The 17,924-nt window shown below is 36.7% G+C and overlaps 1 protein-coding gene across 5 annotated transcripts in view; it reads right to left on the bottom strand.

The window, feature by feature from the left end:
- The window catches only part of PTPRZ1 (protein tyrosine phosphatase receptor type Z1), a 166,074-nt gene that overhangs the window by 20,153 nt on the left and 127,997 nt on the right, over nucleotides 1-17,924 (bottom strand). For 3 of the 5 annotated variants that reach the window (XM_027574175.2, XM_027574172.1, XM_027574174.1), the window contains exons 14-19: nucleotides 10,820-10,911; nucleotides 7,777-7,862; nucleotides 5,035-5,055; nucleotides 4,768-4,864; nucleotides 1,502-1,584; nucleotides 56-190 (exon numbers count right to left, since the gene is read on the bottom strand). In XM_027574175.2, coding sequence (XP_027429976.1) covers nucleotides 56-190; nucleotides 1,502-1,584; nucleotides 4,768-4,864; nucleotides 5,035-5,055; nucleotides 7,777-7,862; nucleotides 10,820-10,911 — 514 coding nt within the window. The remainder of the gene's footprint in view (nucleotides 1-55; nucleotides 191-1,501; nucleotides 1,585-4,767; nucleotides 4,865-5,034; nucleotides 5,056-7,776; nucleotides 7,863-10,819; nucleotides 10,912-17,924) is intronic. The other 2 variants (XM_027574176.2, XM_027574173.1) reach the window with 1 other exon arrangement.

The raw sequence follows: 17,924 nt of genomic DNA, 5'->3' as shown, positions 1-17,924 counted from the left end.
CTCAAAGCACTTCTGATTATTAGATGGGGGATGAGATAATGGATTACCTACATACCCTTCCTTTCTCCACAAGGTTTGTTATCATGACGATAACTTCTACGTTATGCTCCCATATCATTCTCCAGAAATCTTCAGCTGTGGATTTCAGTGGGCCTTGGGCAGCAATGTAAGCTTTTGGTCTGTTGTAGCCCTAAAGAAACAAATGACAAATATTTTTTCCTACATTACTGATTCTATGCTATTTTTACTGTTCAATATGTACGTTTTTAAGGTCAGTGCATTTTTTTTCTGTGAAAGAAAAACCATAAAAAATAATCCTGCAATGGTGGAGAAACTTGATAGTACTAGCAAAGACAGCAATTCTTTAACTATGATCTTTGTAAAAAAAAAAAGTTCTCTTTGCTTTGATACAGACACTATTTCCTGCACCCTTAGTCCAAGTACATTTAATCTAAGTCTATTTACTATGCTTGTCTTTAATTGTGCTGCTCTGAAATGTCTTTGAGGCATTGGGGCTCAGCTGTTTACAACAGTTGGGAAATCCCCTCTCCTTGGTGATACTGAGCAGCGCTAATCACTGCTAGCTCTCCTTCCCTGAGCACCCACTGTTATCCAGGATGCTTTGCGAACATTTGCCCGAATCCTTGCAAAATGGAAGCATCATCCTTGATCTGGAGATGGGGAGAAGCTCAGGGGAGTTAAGTGGCTTTCCAAGCTTTCCTGGCCACCCAGGGACAGAGATGGGATTCAAAACCAATTCTAACTCCAAAGCCCGTGAAAAAAGCCCATGTTGGATGTGACATACAACTCCTCTGGAAGCATGAAGTGGCTGCCTATACCAAATTCACTGTATATTTATAAGTGGTGCTCACTTCTCCGAATTAACTGTTCCACATGGCCTAAACCTGAAGGCAGCTAGACTGCAAGGTCAGTGTCAGGAAAAGAACTGAGCTCCACTGACATTCAACTGACCACAGTGAAAACCCAGTCAATTAGTCAGTGGTCCCTGGAGATCTCTAATAGTCCCACATGGCTGGGTATCCTGAGAAGTGCCAAGATTATAAGGCCAATAACTGGTTTAGTAATCACATGTTTGCCTTGTAGCCACAGGACTGCCTTGGGAACCTCTCCGTCAGGATTTATTGATCATGTCCTATCCATACAATATTGGGCTGGGAACTGTGGGACATTCAAAATAAACGGGAGTCCTGTCCCTCACACTTAAAGAGTTATAAACCTACCCAAATGCATATAAACATTCTACCTTGAACATTCATTTTCAACCTAAATCACCTCTCTCACCCAGGAGAGAAACCAAGTACAAGGACTTGAGTGTTTTTCAATATGAAATCCTTTAGCCATGGGATGTCCGACTGCTGATTTGTACTTTTTATTATCTATCATATAACATGTATTAAGCACTATATAAGTACAGCACAGTGGTATAATAAATTCATAGTCTAATGTAATTTCATAAATGTTTCAATTGAAGCATGCTTACATCAACATAATTGGCATTGATGTAATCAGTCAGTTTGCCATCTTTCTCAGCAAGTTGTGCAAGCTTAACCCTACTATGATCATCTGTAATAAAGAAAAAGAAAATATTTCACTGTAGCATGGACCACTTTTCAGCACAAAGGTCATTTATATTTACATAATGATACATCAAATACAATTAAAATAAGTGCAAATATAATTCACATTTAGTAGGCTTTATGGGGATACAGAGATGACAAAGATAAATATAACAAGAGCTCCTGCCTTCAGCAAGTTGTCTAATGCAAATGATGAGCACGGACTTATATACAGAAAGGAATGCTCAGGTGTCAAGGGAGGTGCAGAGCATGAGGGGGGACTTGAAGGCAGAGACTGTGTTGGTTTGGGATGATAATAAGAATTTTCATAAAGATTGGAAGGTGACACTGGTGTCTTAGATGGGTTTCTAAGGATGGATCTTGGGGCTGTGAACAGTGGAGAGCCACTGAAAGGTAGAGGAGGGGGTCGGAGGGGGGTGTCTCAGAAAGCTAAAGAAGGATGGCAGAGTATGCATTCTTGAATAAGAGGCTGGTGGAGGAGGAGAAAGTAGAGAGGGAAGTAGAAGGGACCTAGGGATTTTCTGTGAATGGTTCTAGCCAACAGCTCGTTCATGGGTACAACCTCAAGGAGCACAGTGAGGGAGGAGAACGGCTGCCCGAGAACAGGGCGAGGGTCTGGCACTATTTAAAGGGGGGTGAAAACGACGCTAACTCAGACATGGTGTACTGCAGCAATGAAAACACTCTGAAATGGGGACTTTGAGATCAATTTCAGTTCTACAGAGAAATTATATATATTTGGAAGAACGACACATTAAGAAAGGGAAGTGTTACTAGAAGGAAAATTGGTAGTTTCATGGGGCAGGATTTATTTATTCTTTTCAAGGATGAAAACGTGAATACAAAAAAAAAAAAAAGAAGAAGAAGAAGAAGAAGTGAATACAGTCCAAACCAGGACAACTGGAGAGACATCTTGAGATATTACAGCTTCTGGGACAACAGCAGCTCAAAGAGCAGGGAATGGATGCAGAAACAGACATATGGCAACAAAAAGATGGGTCTGATGCCAGGCTGACCTATTTTTTTGTGTAAATTTGCTGGGTTGTTTTCTTCATTTCTACAATAGGACTATTATATCTATGTGCCAGATCATTTCAGGGATTAAATGAAATCATGTATTTACAGAGCCAGGCACAGAGAAGGTGTACAACAAATGTTAATCTCCATCCCCTTCTTAATTACTTGGTAGGTGTTTTCTGTTTGGCTTGTAGCGGGAATAGTTTAACAACTTCACCCTGTCCAAGCAGCAGCTGAATTTTGATGTGCAGCCAGGAGAGTTGCTTCAGGTGAGGAAGACCAACATGAAGCAGAATGTCCTACTGAACCTTTCTAATAAAAATTTGTGTCAGCCCTGTGGAAAGGAAGTAGCATCTATCCAAACTATTTAAGAAAAAGTGATAATAAAATGGTTAGTATCCAAAATATATAAAGAACTACAACCAACACCAAAAAACCCCCAAATAATCCAAATAAAAACGGGCAGAAGATGTGAACAGACATTTTTCCAAAGAAGACACACCGATGGCCAACAGACACATGAAAAGATGCTCAATGTCACTGATCACCAGGGAAAGGCAAATCAAAACTACAATGAGATTTCACCTCACATTGTCAGAATGGTTAAGATCAACAACACAAGAAACAACAGGTGTCGGTGAGGATGTGGAGAAAGGGGAACCCTCTTGCACTGTTGGGGGGAATGCAAACTGGTGCAGCCACTGTGGAAAATAGTATGGAGTTTCCTCAAAAAGTTAAAAATAGAACTACCCTATGATCCAGCAATTGTACTACTAGGTATTTATTTACCCAAGGAATACAAAAATACCAATTCAAAGGGATACATGCACCCTGATGTTTACAGCAGCATTATCGACAATAGCCAAATTATGGAAACAGCCCAAGCGTTCATGGACTGATGAATGGATAAAGAAAAAAATGGTATATATATACATACATACATAACACACAATGGAATATTACTCAGCCATGGAAACAAATGAGGTCTTGTCATTTGCAACAACATAGATGAAGCTAAAAGTATTATACTAAGTAAAATAAGTCAGTCAGAGAAGGACAAATACATACGACCTCACTCGTATGTGGAATATAAGAAAGAAAACAAATGAGCAAAGGGAAGAAAAGACAAGAGAGAGAGAGAGACAAACCAAGGAACAGACTCTTAACTATAGGAAACACACTGATGGTACCAGACAGAAGGTGAGGGGGAGATGGGTTAAATGGGTGATGGGGATTAAGGAGGGCACTTGTGATGAGCACCGGGTGTTGTGTGGAAGTGTTGAATCACTGTATTGTATTATACATCTGAAACCAATACCACACTGTATATTAACTAACTGGAATGTACATAAAAACTTAAAAAAAAAAAAAGTGCAGTTTCATTTTCATTGGCTTCCAGGATGGAACCAGAACTTAAATAACCAAGCTGGTAATACTGTGTTCATAGGATCCAGGGAGGCCCACTGAATATGTAAGGAAGGAGAGGAGTGTAAGTTTTGGGGGAGGGGTTGTAGATGGATTTCTAGAGATGGAGGGGAATGTAAAGGAAAGTAAGAGGGAACATATGTAAACATGAGATGCTGTAAGAAAATGGAAGAAAGATGGTAATTTCATAGGGAAAAAACAGATACATTTGCATTTGACAAAAGAGACAGCTGCTCATTGAAAAAAAAAACAGCTAAGAAAATAAAGGGAAAGAAGGAATAAAAAATAATCCAACTCGCCCTTTATAAGACCCCAGGAAGAATGGCAAGAAAGAGAAGAAAAGGCTAGAAGGAAAAATAAAGTCTAAAGAAAATCTATTTGGTTCGTAAATTCACATAGAAGCAAATAGATCTCAAATGAAAATAGGACCAGGGGATATAAATAATGAGGGAAACCATAAGAACAGATTTATAGCCCATGGGGCTTGAAGAAGGGCCTCGGTGACAATTTGAGTTTGTTTTGTTTAAACGAGACCTATCGTTAATTACAGGCTGTATTTCAGTTAGAGGAATATAATGCCATGTACTAGCTAACACAAGCCTTATTCCCTGATACCAAGGTCCTGACACAACGATACTGAGGTCTGCTGTCAGACGTGAGGACAACACAGAAGAGCCCAGGAATGACAGTGCTAACAGAGCCAGGGCTGAGTTAAGGATATACTCACAGGCAACGATATTTATGTACCGGTTCTTGTGCTTATTGTCCGGGTGATTGGAGCTGTCTGCTGTAATACCTAAATCAACAGTACAGCTCTGCACTTCCTGTAAAGAAATGTATGGACCACATTTGAACACCTATCCTTCCAAACAAAGTGCCTTAAAAATATAACATAGATGACAACACAAACAAATTAGTCTATCCCCCAAAAATTGTTTTTACATGTTATAACTATTTCTTGGCTAAGAGAAAATGCAGTGAAATAATGCCTTACCTGGTAAAACTCTTTCAGTGTCTAATGAGGGAATGAATGCCAAAAAAGTAAAGAAATCAAATTCCACAGCACACGACAAATGAGAAAAAAAAGCGTTCATATTAGGTTTACAATGGAAAACTATGATCATGCAATAAATACATTCGTCAAATAGTAACAAAACAGAATGTTTCAAACAGTTGCATGCAAATAAAAACTTCTAACAATTTGGAACCTTAAAATTATGTAAAAGGAAAAAAATAACACTTTTAAAAGGGGACAGTGGTATAATAATATGAATATAAAAAATGCAGATGAGAAAAACCATATATTTGATGACACATTTTGTTGCATTAGTCAGATTTGCTAATATCCGAATGTAATTTTATTTGACCACTATAGCACTATTTGAAACTCTGAATTAGTGACACATTTTTTATTTACTTGGAGTAATTTTAAAGACAAACAGCTTCCTATTAGGTGGTTTGTAACAGACTTAGGGCTATCAGAACATTAAAAATTCTTCTAAATTTATTTATCACATATACTATATTGTTTTGAAACAAAATTTAGATAGCATTACTTTCAACATATTTAATTAGTAGACCTCTTTTTAATTTAAACCTTGTTGGGTACAGAGAAATTATTTCTGCCAATTATCTTTTAAAATGAATTAAAATCCTTTTTAGAGATGTTTTTCCATCTAAATACATTAGGTAGAAACTCACAATTATTTAGTATTAAGGTAATAACATGAAAGCTTTATAATTTTTGAGAAAGTATATAACCCAAATATGAATCTGACTCATCAGCAAATGGCCCAGTCTCCCTATAGATAAGGTTTTAAGGCCTCTTGTGCAGTAAGCCATTCTGACTCTAGATTTAAACACAATTTAATATTATGAACCACTTAAAAGGCATAGCATTATCAATTATTAAGCTAATTATTAAGTTAATGAAACGTTTTCTTGAATCAGACTGTGAGTTAAAAGCAATGGAATTAAGAATACACTTTTAAGTAAAAATGTGAGGTTATTTTATTAATTTAATTATGAGCTGCTTAATAATATTGAAAATGATTTTATAGTTGTTAAAACTATGATTCTGCCTTTGTGCATGTGCTATCAGCAACTTTTATTATAAATCGTCTATTTTTCCTTCTGGCTTTTAACATTTGGAAAATGAGACCCATCCTTGACACACTCTCCCTCTTTCAATCACGATTTTGTTTGATGTGAGCCTAATAGTTTCTGTGAGTTAACACGGCACCACCTACCCTCTAATCTCTATTATGGTAAGAGAAAATAATTTGATGTTTTAAATACGTAATTCTTTATATTATTCCACTTAGTCATTACCTCTTGTTGCTTTCTATTTCAATGACTCAGATTTCTTTTAAGATTAAATGAATTGGCTTCTATTATTTTTAATTTAGTGCAAATGTATCACATTTCACTTCTATTTCTTTTGATTTCTTAAAGCTTTCTAATTTATGGCATTTTCCTTCCCTAAACATATCTTGGCTGATGTGACTCCTGGGAAGCAGATGCTGGGTGCAAGGGGGAGAGTGGGACACCCTCTGATCAGGATCAGTGCTCAATGTGTTTCAAAGAGGGAGATCCATAGAGCACTTCTGGGTTGAGGGTGGAGACAGAGAAGCAAAGTGATGTTTCCTAGAGGGGAGGGGCTAGAGGGGAGGCTAAAGATCTCTCGCTTGCTGGAATGGAAAGTATTGTGTTTGAAAATCACAGACCCAGGTTTGAATCCCAGCCCTGCTAATTTTTAAAATTAATTAGTTATTTATTTAAACTGATGTATAATTAACATGCAGTGTTATATTAGCTGTAGTGTAGAGTATAATGATTCAATAATTCTATACATCACTCAATGCTCATCGAGATAAGTGTCCCAGCTCTACCATTTATGAGTTGTTAACTGACTTCTATGGAAGTGGACTTTATCAGTATATGAATAGAGATAAAAATCAAATAACTTCCAGAGTTGGATGAAGATTGAATGTAGAAGCATTTAGTGCAACGAACAGCATATTAGGGAGTGCTCAATAACGGTAACTTTATTTTTTTGTGGTTGTCATTGTTAACTCTGGACTTAAGTGTGCTTAACTGATAGTTTTGTGGGCCATGGTAAATTTGCAGCAGATTTCTCTGCCTCTTCTAACTTTATTATTTTATGGAATTATTATTATATTACTATATTAAGATTATTTTATGGAATATTACTAGAAAAATTTTTACTGATTGTGCAGTTCAAATGTTTTTTAGAAACGCATATTTTCTTGAGGAGAAGATAGGATTTTACCTCGCATAATATTTATTAGACCTTGTATAATAAATGCTTCTGCATTTACACTGATGTAATACTTAACAAGTAAGAGTGTATACGTACTTTGGTTGAAAATCATGAAATTTAGTAGTTTAGTATAATTTATATAATTTAGAAAATTAAAAGGACTCGGTGGTACTAATTCAGATTAAAAGAAGAATACTGGAATTCTGTACTTTATGGGAGAAAATTAACAACGTTTTTTCCTACAAGGACAATGTGGCTTTTAAAATGGAAAACCAATTTTCTAAATTATATGGTAACCATAACACATCTAAACACTTAAGTGATTACAGAGCTAATATTCTTCCTAGAAGTGAAAATGGTTTCAGTGTCTTTAGGCCAAGAAATAGCCTACTGCTGAATCTTTTAAATTTACTATTTTCCATATTATTTAAAATAGGCATATTAAAATCATACCTCAAATTCTTCAGTAAACCCATTACTTGCATGTAAGTCTGCAACATGCTTTGGAAAGTGCTTTATTGGAATTGCTCCAACATCATCTAAGTAAATAGAAAGAAAATTAGTTCGGAAAGGATAATTCAACAGAAAGGAATATGCCTCTCACTTATAAAGATTTATAAAGTGCCTTCTTCTCAAACAACTTCAAAGTTCAATTATTCCTACAACCCCGAGGGAATTGCAGCTTCCAATGAGACACTAAGCAACAATTATCAATTTTCTCCAAATTTACTATCAATCATAACTTGCATTTTATAATTCTGATTTGATCATGAATCTCTTTTCTGTTCATGCTCTAGAGAAACAAGAATTAATATTTAAAGTTAAATAATGAATACCACCAAAGCCTCACGTCTTATCAACGGACTGCATCTTTTTATGGGTAACTTTCTTTAACACGAGTAGGAGTTGCATTTACATTAACACATTTCACATGAATGTGATTTCTGGGTAAAAAAAAATGCAGAGGGAGGGTGCCCTGGTGGCTCAGTTGGTTGGGTGGCTGCCTTCGGCTCAGGTCATGATCCTGGAGTCCCAGGATTGAGTCCCGCATCGGGCTTCCCGCATCGGGCTCCCCGCTCGGTGGGGAGTCTGCTTCTCCCTCTGACCCTCCCCCCTCTCGTGCTCTCTCTCTCTCTCAAATAAATAATCTTTAAAAAAAATGCAGAAATATTTTCAATTTTTACCATGAACTAAATATCATATATAGTGTAATTTCAGTTTTATAAAATTACATAGCTTAATGTTTTACGGTTAGTCAGATATTTACATTTGAAAACATTTTTTCCTTCTCTCTATAAATAATAGAAAACATTGATATGCAGACTATTCATTAAGGATAATGTCAAAAACCTTTGGGACTTTTAATATGTAAAATTTCAAGAACTCTAACTTGAAAATATGCTATGTAAACAAAGTCATTGGATCTGTTAATTAATTGTGAAGGGGCCAAATTATTTTAACTGGCTCTGTTTTTTCTTCCCCCCATCTGGAAAGACTTTCTTAGATTAAACATATTACTAGTTCACAGTATGCAATTTCACAAGTGATTTCTCTGACAAGGAAACATCAAACACATTTCACTAGAAACACTTATTTACATCAACAGATGTTCAGCATCCAGGCCATTTAATATTTTTAAGCTTCAGTTACCAAGAATTTGTTGATTTTTTTAAAAAGTAGAATCCATCTGTTCTCTCTCTTAGATGAGTGTACCTGAATACTAAAATTGAATTAGCCAGTTAAGCTTGAGAAACACTAGACAAAGGTGTAATTCTGCCTTCACATCTGCAGAAGGATCTTGCCTGGAAGTAGCTTTTATAATTAGACAAGAAAACAGAAATAACTTGTCACATCTAAACCATTAGCTCTTCCCATAAGGGTCCTTCAAACCCACAGATGTTATCCTGCACAGCTAACCTCTTTTCACAACCAAACTGACTACTTTTTATTTACAGTCATGTGTTTTGGTCATTTCTTTCACGAACTGGTCTGCAAGTAAGTGAGACTAACATATCTCTTTAATTTCCGATTCTACACGAAAAGGCAGATATCTGGGTGATCTGGAGCGCAGGTGAAATGAGGAAATGCCCTTGATCACAACTCTTCTGAGAAGTAGAACAGGGGATTCTGGAGTTCCTGGACAACGTCCTGATTTGGGATTATTTAACTGATTTTGTTCTGCCTTTAAGGTTTTGTATGTTTTTATTATAAGGATAGGCCATTAAAATTTTCTAACAATAAAAAATAATAATAAATGATATGGGACTTGTTAATTTGCTCACCCATGCTGAGTGCGTCTGTACATGAGGTATGAAAGGGAAGGGAATCAAAATGTAACAGACACCTGAGAGCTGCCAATCTCAGAATTCTGAATATGTTAATGAGAAAGTGTGCTGTACTTAAATAAAGGTACAGAATCTTAAAATTATCTAGAAAAACAGAAGTAAGTGGTGGCTAAAGACTCAGAGTGGATAAAAGAGGAAAAAGCCAAACACTTTTAATTCCTATGCCCCCTGAAAATTACACAGAAAATGCTTCTCTCTCTCTTTTTTTTTTAGTGTTTTTTAAGTCATGAGATTTGAGGAGATAACATCTTGTGGAATTTGGGCCTCTAACAATAACATACAGAGTATCAGTTAATTTAAAAAGAGGCCTCTTTAAAAGAACCACACTGACGAATTTTTCCTTCTGTTTTCCCTGGTTCGGTGGTTCCCTGTGTCTTTGTTTTATCCTCTATCCTCCAGAGCTTCTTCCATGGTTCACATATTTCTGGGCAATTCCTTTTTTGTTACCACTTTTCATTCTGAAATGTTATAAAATGTTAATCAAGTAAGTGTCTGTGATCTTACAGTGTGAACTCGAGGGTCAACGGATGTCTCAGTCAAAATGACCCCGGCTAATTCTTGAATATTGTTAACCAGGTAAGTTCTGCTAAAAATAGACAGTATTCAAACTGTTTGACATTGTGACTTTAAGTATTTCAGGCAATTACACATTCTTTGTGTGCTCATGTTTTTCTTCTACTCCCACCATTTTATAGTTTATTTTTTCCCCTACCGTAGTTAAGGAAGCTTTTCTCACATAAATTCAGATGATCAGAAAGAAACTAAGCATTATGCTTCTCTTTGTTATTTTGTCCTATCCAGCCCTACTGCCTTGGTTTAGTCTGACTTCTGTGTTCAGGTTTCCATTAAAGTACTGGAAATAGCTGAAGGTCAGTCTTATTCTTAAATAATATTTTATTGCTATGTTATGTTAACAGACTATACCTGAATATTATGAGTTATTTTGCCATATCATCCATGTGGTTAAGAATGTTCAAAATTAATGAGAATAAGATAGAAACCTTGGTGCCTGATACAAGGCAGTAATAAATATTTTGGGCAACTCTCCATTAGAGCCATTTGCAAAGTACTCCAGTAAGGACAAACCTTCCCACATTATGCTTTTCACTCAACATCTACCGGCTACCCCTGGTCACACCTTAAGCTATTACCTGAAATTGGAAAGACAGGTGTTGGAGGTGTGGATATTACTCGAGGGGATGTACTGTCCTCTAAATAAAAGTGTGCAGTCTGGAAGCATTTCCTGGAAAGAAAAGAAAGCAATTTATTTACTAGCTGCCATAAGACGACTTCTGAGCTGCTTGCAAATTATGACAGAAATCTCCAGAATTAAAACATAAATGGAAAGCTATATCTATTTTATAAAACATGAAGTATTAAAGAATTTTATGGCCTCCAAATGGATCTCAGTTCTACATGTGCCAGATGCGTCCGAGTGAGGAGATATCGGACACGCTGAAAACAGAGATGGCATTTGAAGTTGTAGCTGATTGGTACCCAACAGGATTTTGCCACGATAAGGACACTTCAATGCCCTAGTTACTCTCGCACTGTTGTCATATACCAGTGTGTCCTGCCACCTCGGCCTGGACCGGAGTGGAAAAAATCATGTCCAAAGCTCTTTTCACTCAATATTTAAGTGACTATACCTTTCTGAGCATATTCAGCATATGCTAGCAAAAGGTAGCTATGACTATGTAGAAATGTAATTCCACAGTGGTAATATTTTGATGAAAAAGGAAGACATACTGAGTATGATAATGCAGTAATGACAGAACGAAGTGAGGAAATAATGAGCATATAACCAAGACCAGGCGTGATTTTCTTTCCAACAGATGCTAGTCTTGTTGATGAGGGTTTTGAGAATGAATATATTTGGAATCAACGACAGCTATGACCTACAATGTCACCTGAATCCATTTTCATTCAGATAATAAGAGTAACATCTGGTAAGAGCACACCATAAACTATTGAGAAGAGCAAAGAACCAACTGCTGCTTTAAACTAATGCAAACCATACTTAATTAAAAAAATTTAGATAATTAAAACTGCTAACGACACTCTTTGATGTGGGTCATTTAATTTATTTGAAATATTATTCATGAGTGGTTAGGCTTAAATAAAAATATCTGTTTGGGTAAAAATGCCAATCTCATTTTCCATTTAGGATTCAAGCTACAAGATACTTATTCTAATGAGCTTTAACATAACATTTGTTCTTATAGGACACACCTCAATTATAAAATTCCTTCAGTAATCAGTTCCCTGCATAAAATTCTTCAGTGGCCTCCCCGTGGAATTAGAATGATATTCAATTACTTCAGCAGGGGCTATAAGACCCTCCATGACCTGGTCCCCCACCTACATCAGGGGTGTCTTCTCCTAGGATCCCCTACTACTAGGCTCAGGCCCACGCTGGTCTTCTGTTCCTCCTTCCAAGAGGCCCCGTCAGTTCAACTTGGGGCTTTCGCTCTTGACATTCCTTCTGGCCACCTGCCTCCTTCCCATCATTTTTGCACTGGCTCAAATGCCACTTCCTGTGACAGTCCTTCCCTGACCACGTTGCTAAAATTACTAGCTCATCCTACCAAGTCACTATTATTGTCCCTTTTGTCAGCTTTGTGTCACTTACCACTTTCTGAAATTCTTTACTTTTATATTTGTCTTACATGGTTTTAGTTGCCCTCATCAGAATATAAGCCCCACGAAGGCAAGGGGCTTTGTCTAAACGCAGTGTTAGTCCTCAGTGCAAAGAGCAGTGGTAGGGGCCCCAAAATATTTGTTCAAGGAATTCACTGATGATGTAAGTATGAGTAGTATAAAATTATATAGTTTATTTGTAACCTTAATGTCACAAGCAAAAAAAAAAAAATCCAAAAGCAATGACGTGCATAGTGACGATCAACCCTCTGCTGTGATCACATAAACCTTTGATAAGAGGACACAGATAATCGAGAGAACACAAGAATGCCTTCAAGAGAGAGCAGGTGGTGTGGGAGGGGGATGAATGGATGTGGAATCAGGTGTCAGAGCTGCCTGAGCTAAGTCCACATCCTGGAAAGTGGCGAGAGCACAGCAGACTATGAATGAGGGGAGGGCTGAGGGCCACAGAGCTCATGATAGAGAAACTACCCAACTGAGAGTCTGCATTTGAGCACAAGTGCAACCCGACTGGAGCAGAAACTACCGGGGGAGTTTGGTTTATCTGTGCAACCACAGTTGTAGCACGTCCTGCCACATGGATGGGAAAACACTGGGCTTGCTACTTCTTTTAAAATCACAGTTAAATCTCTTTGATTCCTCTAAAATGTGGTTACACAAGCTGGTAAAAGGGTTTCTGTTTATTTTTCAATGAATTTAAAGTTGTAAAATGTCTTAAGGGACCTAGTGCAAGATCGCAACAGATAAAGAATCTCTCTGACATATAAAGATTATCTCCGGTGACAAGGACCTCATTCCTTTATGAATCATCCTTAGTTGCTAGATATTTCTTTCTCATGCCAACTGAAAACTCATTCTAAGTACCTCTAAGTGGTACCCAAAGAGGAGGCCTTTTCGTTACACTGTTATGCTTCTTACTGTGGATATTTTTTTGCTATCAAGCCAAAAATCTGATCTCCCTGTTACATTGATATATCAGCTCAATTTCTGTACTTGACAGATTTTTAGATACTGGTACCCAAGATCTTTCAGCACGTAAATACTACCTAGCTACAGCCCTCACCTGTTTTGACTTTCTCCTTGAAGTTTATGCTCCAATAATACAAACAAGTTACAGATCGCTGAACATGCCTTGTCCCGTCCTCACTCACGATTTGTCCTCCCTGCTTTAGTCATGGTTCTCCTGACCAAAATGCCTCACTTAGGAATACACCAGGCAAACACTATCCTCCTTAAGGACAGGTCGGAGGTATCTTCCCTGTGAAGAAGACTCTCATTCCTAAGCAACCTCTAGCATTCTAGTTTCTCTCTTTTCACTGCACCCCACCCAACACAAACTTCCATGCCTTTACAAGGACTGTTTTGAAAAATATGGTTAATTAATCCAAGGATGACCTTCACTTCCTGAACTCTATTCTACATAATTTTAAATATTTTTTTATTAATTGTTAGTTAGGGTTATTATTTTGCAATATATTTGTTTTGTGCCTATACCCTCATTACATTTTTAAAAAGATGGGGCCATGTCTTTTGATTTATATAAACGCAACTCTGAACGTAGTGCCAAGAGTACAATAGGTGTTAAGTGTTGAATGACTAGATGGATTTCCAGGAGTAACTAAATCCCACTAACCATAGGTTATTCAGCTGCATCCTAGACTTCTTGCCTACCTGAGCCCCAAATGGGATAACTTAAAATCTCAAAACATTTGGGAGGGAGAGGTGAAATACATATATCTAGAGTAAAAGATGGATGGATGGATGGATGGATGGATGGATTGATGGGTGGGTAGAGAGAGGATGGGTCTAAGAAAATAGGAAGAAGGCAGCACCTCACAGAACAGGAAAGGGTAAATTAAAACTTTTGGTATTAGAGTTTAGTATGTTTAATATTCACTGGAGGATCTGGGTAAATACTAACTCTACTCTTTTTAGTTATGTAAGCAAATATTTGTTGGTCTAGCAAATAAGTGGTCCAATAGCATTACTTGTATTAATAAGCCACAAAAGAATGTTATAAAATCATACCAAAAAACTTGCAAGTGGGAAAAGTTAAAATAGCATAGGATCAATTCTTGATGAAAGTAATAATATATTGCTTCAGTATATTTTATAGTGCAGTTTTACCTACGAAGTGACATTCTACTAGAGGCAGCAGGGTACTGGGAGGCCTCCATTCTGGGTTGGCGGCTTATCCTTAGTGACTCATAAATTTGAACTTAAGATCAAGAGAAAACTCATATTGCTTTTCTTCCCACTCCCCAAAGCCAAAACGACTATCTATGTAAAGTTCTTTTCTATACTGCTTTTGATGGAGTGCTATTTTGTTGATTACACCTTTGGTGTTTTTCAGGTTTCAACTCTTAAAAAAGCTCTCAAAAGTTTGCCCTTTGTCTTCTTTAAAAAAAACTTTTTTGAAAATCTTCCATATTGAAGTCATTTCGCAACTTAGAAACATACGATTTGGCTCATGTAAATTCTACCTTAAAACATCTGGAAAATAATTTCAAGGCATATTATTTAATGTATGACAAGATTCAATATCTATAGTCCATCTGTTCTGTATAAGCAGTGAATGTCTTCACGTCTATGTGCTAAGTGTTGATAACTATGTCTCTTGCTAATTATCACTCAGCCATGATGAAAAAAGTGATGACTGTTTTAAACTTGTAGACATAGGTTCTATCAATCAATGTTAATCTGATATTTGATTTACACCTTTTCATCACACTAAGTATTTAGAATTAAAAGCTAGAAATGTGTAATTATTATTCCATTTTTTGGATCCTTATACAAATGTAACCATATTCAAAATTATGCCGCATTCATCACAGAAACCCTAAAGAAGGTCTGACTGCAATCTTAGAGATGATCTAGTGAACCCTCCCCCGAAATGGTAGAGAGAGGAAAACCAGTTCATAGATGGCTACGTGACATGCCCAAGACCATAGAACAAATGCCAGGCAGAGCTGGGAAAGGGATCCAGATTTTATCACCTCTAATTTGTTCTGACTTCCTGCTACAACATGCTTTCTCTCAAGGTTTACCCAAAACCTAGGGGACCACCTTGAGTTAGGTAAGAGACAAAAGAAATGACTCATTATATCACTTTACAATTATTTTTTTCTCCTAAGAAATTAGGTTAGAAAAACATTTAAATATATCAGCTCGGAAAAACTCATAAGGACTGCGTTACTATTAGGACTTCTGTGAGTATGCCATTTTGTTTTTGAATCTTTCCACAGGCTGTTCTTTCCACAAAGGTCTAAAACGTTTTCATACTGGCTAGCGAAATCATATGGGTCTACACCAGAATTTGAATATCTCACAAAAACCTTGAAGAATGCACTAACATTGTCATTTTCTGTCATCAACTAATACCCCTGGGGTATAACTGATCTAAAAAGTTAGATTTTGAAGTGAATTAAATTCAAATGGATGTGAGAAGGACAGATATGTTAAATTTTAAATGGGTAAGTAAAAGAGTGACAGATTTTATCAGACTGTTCGATAGATAGATAGATATAAAATATATACATAAAATCATCAAAGTGCTCATATTTTAAGATAATGCACTCTGAATTCAAGGTACATAAAGTGTTATTTGTGAGGAAAAGAGAAACATCTTGTTGGTGAAGGTCAACTTAATATTTTTCAACTGGTAATTTCTATCTTTTTTCTGCACGTTATACGGATGAGATGACCCATTATTAATAAAATATAAAAACCATTACAGGGGTCCCTCAGTTGGTTAAGCGACTGCCTTCGGCTCAGGTCATGATCCTGGAGTCCCAGGATCGAGTCCTGCATCAGTCTCCCTGCTCAGCAGAGAGTCTGCTTCTCCCTCTGAACCTCCCTCCTCACATGCTCTCTCTCATTCTCTCTCTCTCAAATAAATAAATAAAATCTTTAAAAAAAATAAAAACCATTACAGATTTTAATTTTCCATGAAATATCAAATCATATTAAATAAGACACTTCCAAATTTACAAAAAATAAACTTGAAATATTAAGTAAAAAAGATTAAAATTCTCATTCTTTCAATATTATAACTGTAAGCCATCTGACATTGTTATTGGAAATTTATTCTAAAACCATTTTTTATGAAGTATAATTTGGGTTTATTTTCCATCTTATTTTTAAAAAATTAACTCTAATTCCAAATAATTTCAAAAATTGGTTTGGCAGGGAAAATCAGATTAGATAGAAACCAGGAATCTGAACAAACACAAAATCAATGTTGGTAAAAAGTTTGGCCAACAAACCCAGAGGGAGTAGGGAGAAAAGCAATATGAATTCTTTTTTTTTTTTTTAAGATTTTATTTATTTATTTGAGAGACAGAGAATGAGAAAGAGAAAGAGAGCACATGAGAGGGAAGAGGGTCAAAGGGAGAAACAGACTCCCTCCTGAGCAGGGAGCCCGATGGGGGGACTCGATCCCGGGACTCCAGGATCATGACCCGAGCCGAAGGCAGTTGCTCAACAAACTGAGCCACCCAGGCGCCCTGCAATATGAATTCTTGTTGAGCAAACATTTATGGATTGTGTACTGGGTTCATGCCACTCTTTTGAGCATGGAATCTTCTGTAAAAAAGAGTCATTGGCAATTAAAGGAATCAGTGAAGAAAGCAGCTTTGTTTGCATCGTGTTATGGACAAAACAGACTCCCAGCTCATGTATGGTAACAAAAGTATGATCTGTTCTCTGTCCTCTGCGGTTTGCTCTTTTCTGTAAAAGCAGTCGGATATGAAACACAGCTCGTCATGAAAACATTCTACCTTAGTCAACCAATGTCCAAACATGCAACTGCGGGCTCCAGACCTCACTGTCTCAGACACAACCAGCTGCCCCCTACTTCCCATTCTTCCCACCTGCTGTGTCCCTGCCTGGAAGGCTGGTCTCTGGTCTCCTTTATCTCCACTTTCTGAATCTTATCCAGCTCAAGCCCTACATCTTAAACTGACTCTGTCATCTTGGCCTATCAAGATCCCTTGCTCTCTGACCCTGTTACCATTAGCGATTTCTGTTGTCATATGTAAACTTTTATATAGTATGTTATAAATTTTTCATGGGAAATTCTCAATAAGCATAAATTTCTCAGTCATAGTGACTTCATTCATTTGTTCACTCACTCATTCATTCTTTTTTGATATTTTCCATAGTAGTCAACATAGTACTACACACATGGGAAAGAGTCCATAAACATGATAAATATTTTTGAATAAACTGAGAGAATATACTTTAGGATAACACGGAAAGAGTGGTCATATGAACTTATAGGAAGATGTTGCTTAAAAAAAGGAATTAATTATAAAGCTTCTGAACAAAATTCTCTTTTAAAACAAAGGAAGAAATTACTAAACTATGATTCCTTATATTGTCATAAAGTTTTTGTTTTCCTAGATACAGTTATAATAGTTACACTGACTTACATTGTTTCCCCAGTAAACTCCCTAATTTGCAGTGTGTTCTGCTTGCTATGGGACAGGAAGCTTAGGAGGCGTGCAATTTTCTTTGTCCTTTAAAAGTCTTAGTAGACTATTGATGATAGCAAAGCTATATTTCATCCCCAAAGGCAAATTATAATTAATTTTA

Source organism: Zalophus californianus, chromosome 12, assembly GCF_009762305.2.
Source record: "Zalophus californianus isolate mZalCal1 chromosome 12, mZalCal1.pri.v2, whole genome shotgun sequence".
Lineage (NCBI taxonomy): Eukaryota > Metazoa > Chordata > Mammalia > Carnivora > Otariidae > Zalophus > Zalophus californianus.
Note: the sequence above shows the minus strand (reverse complement) of the source record. Positions and strands in the feature narration are given on the sequence as shown.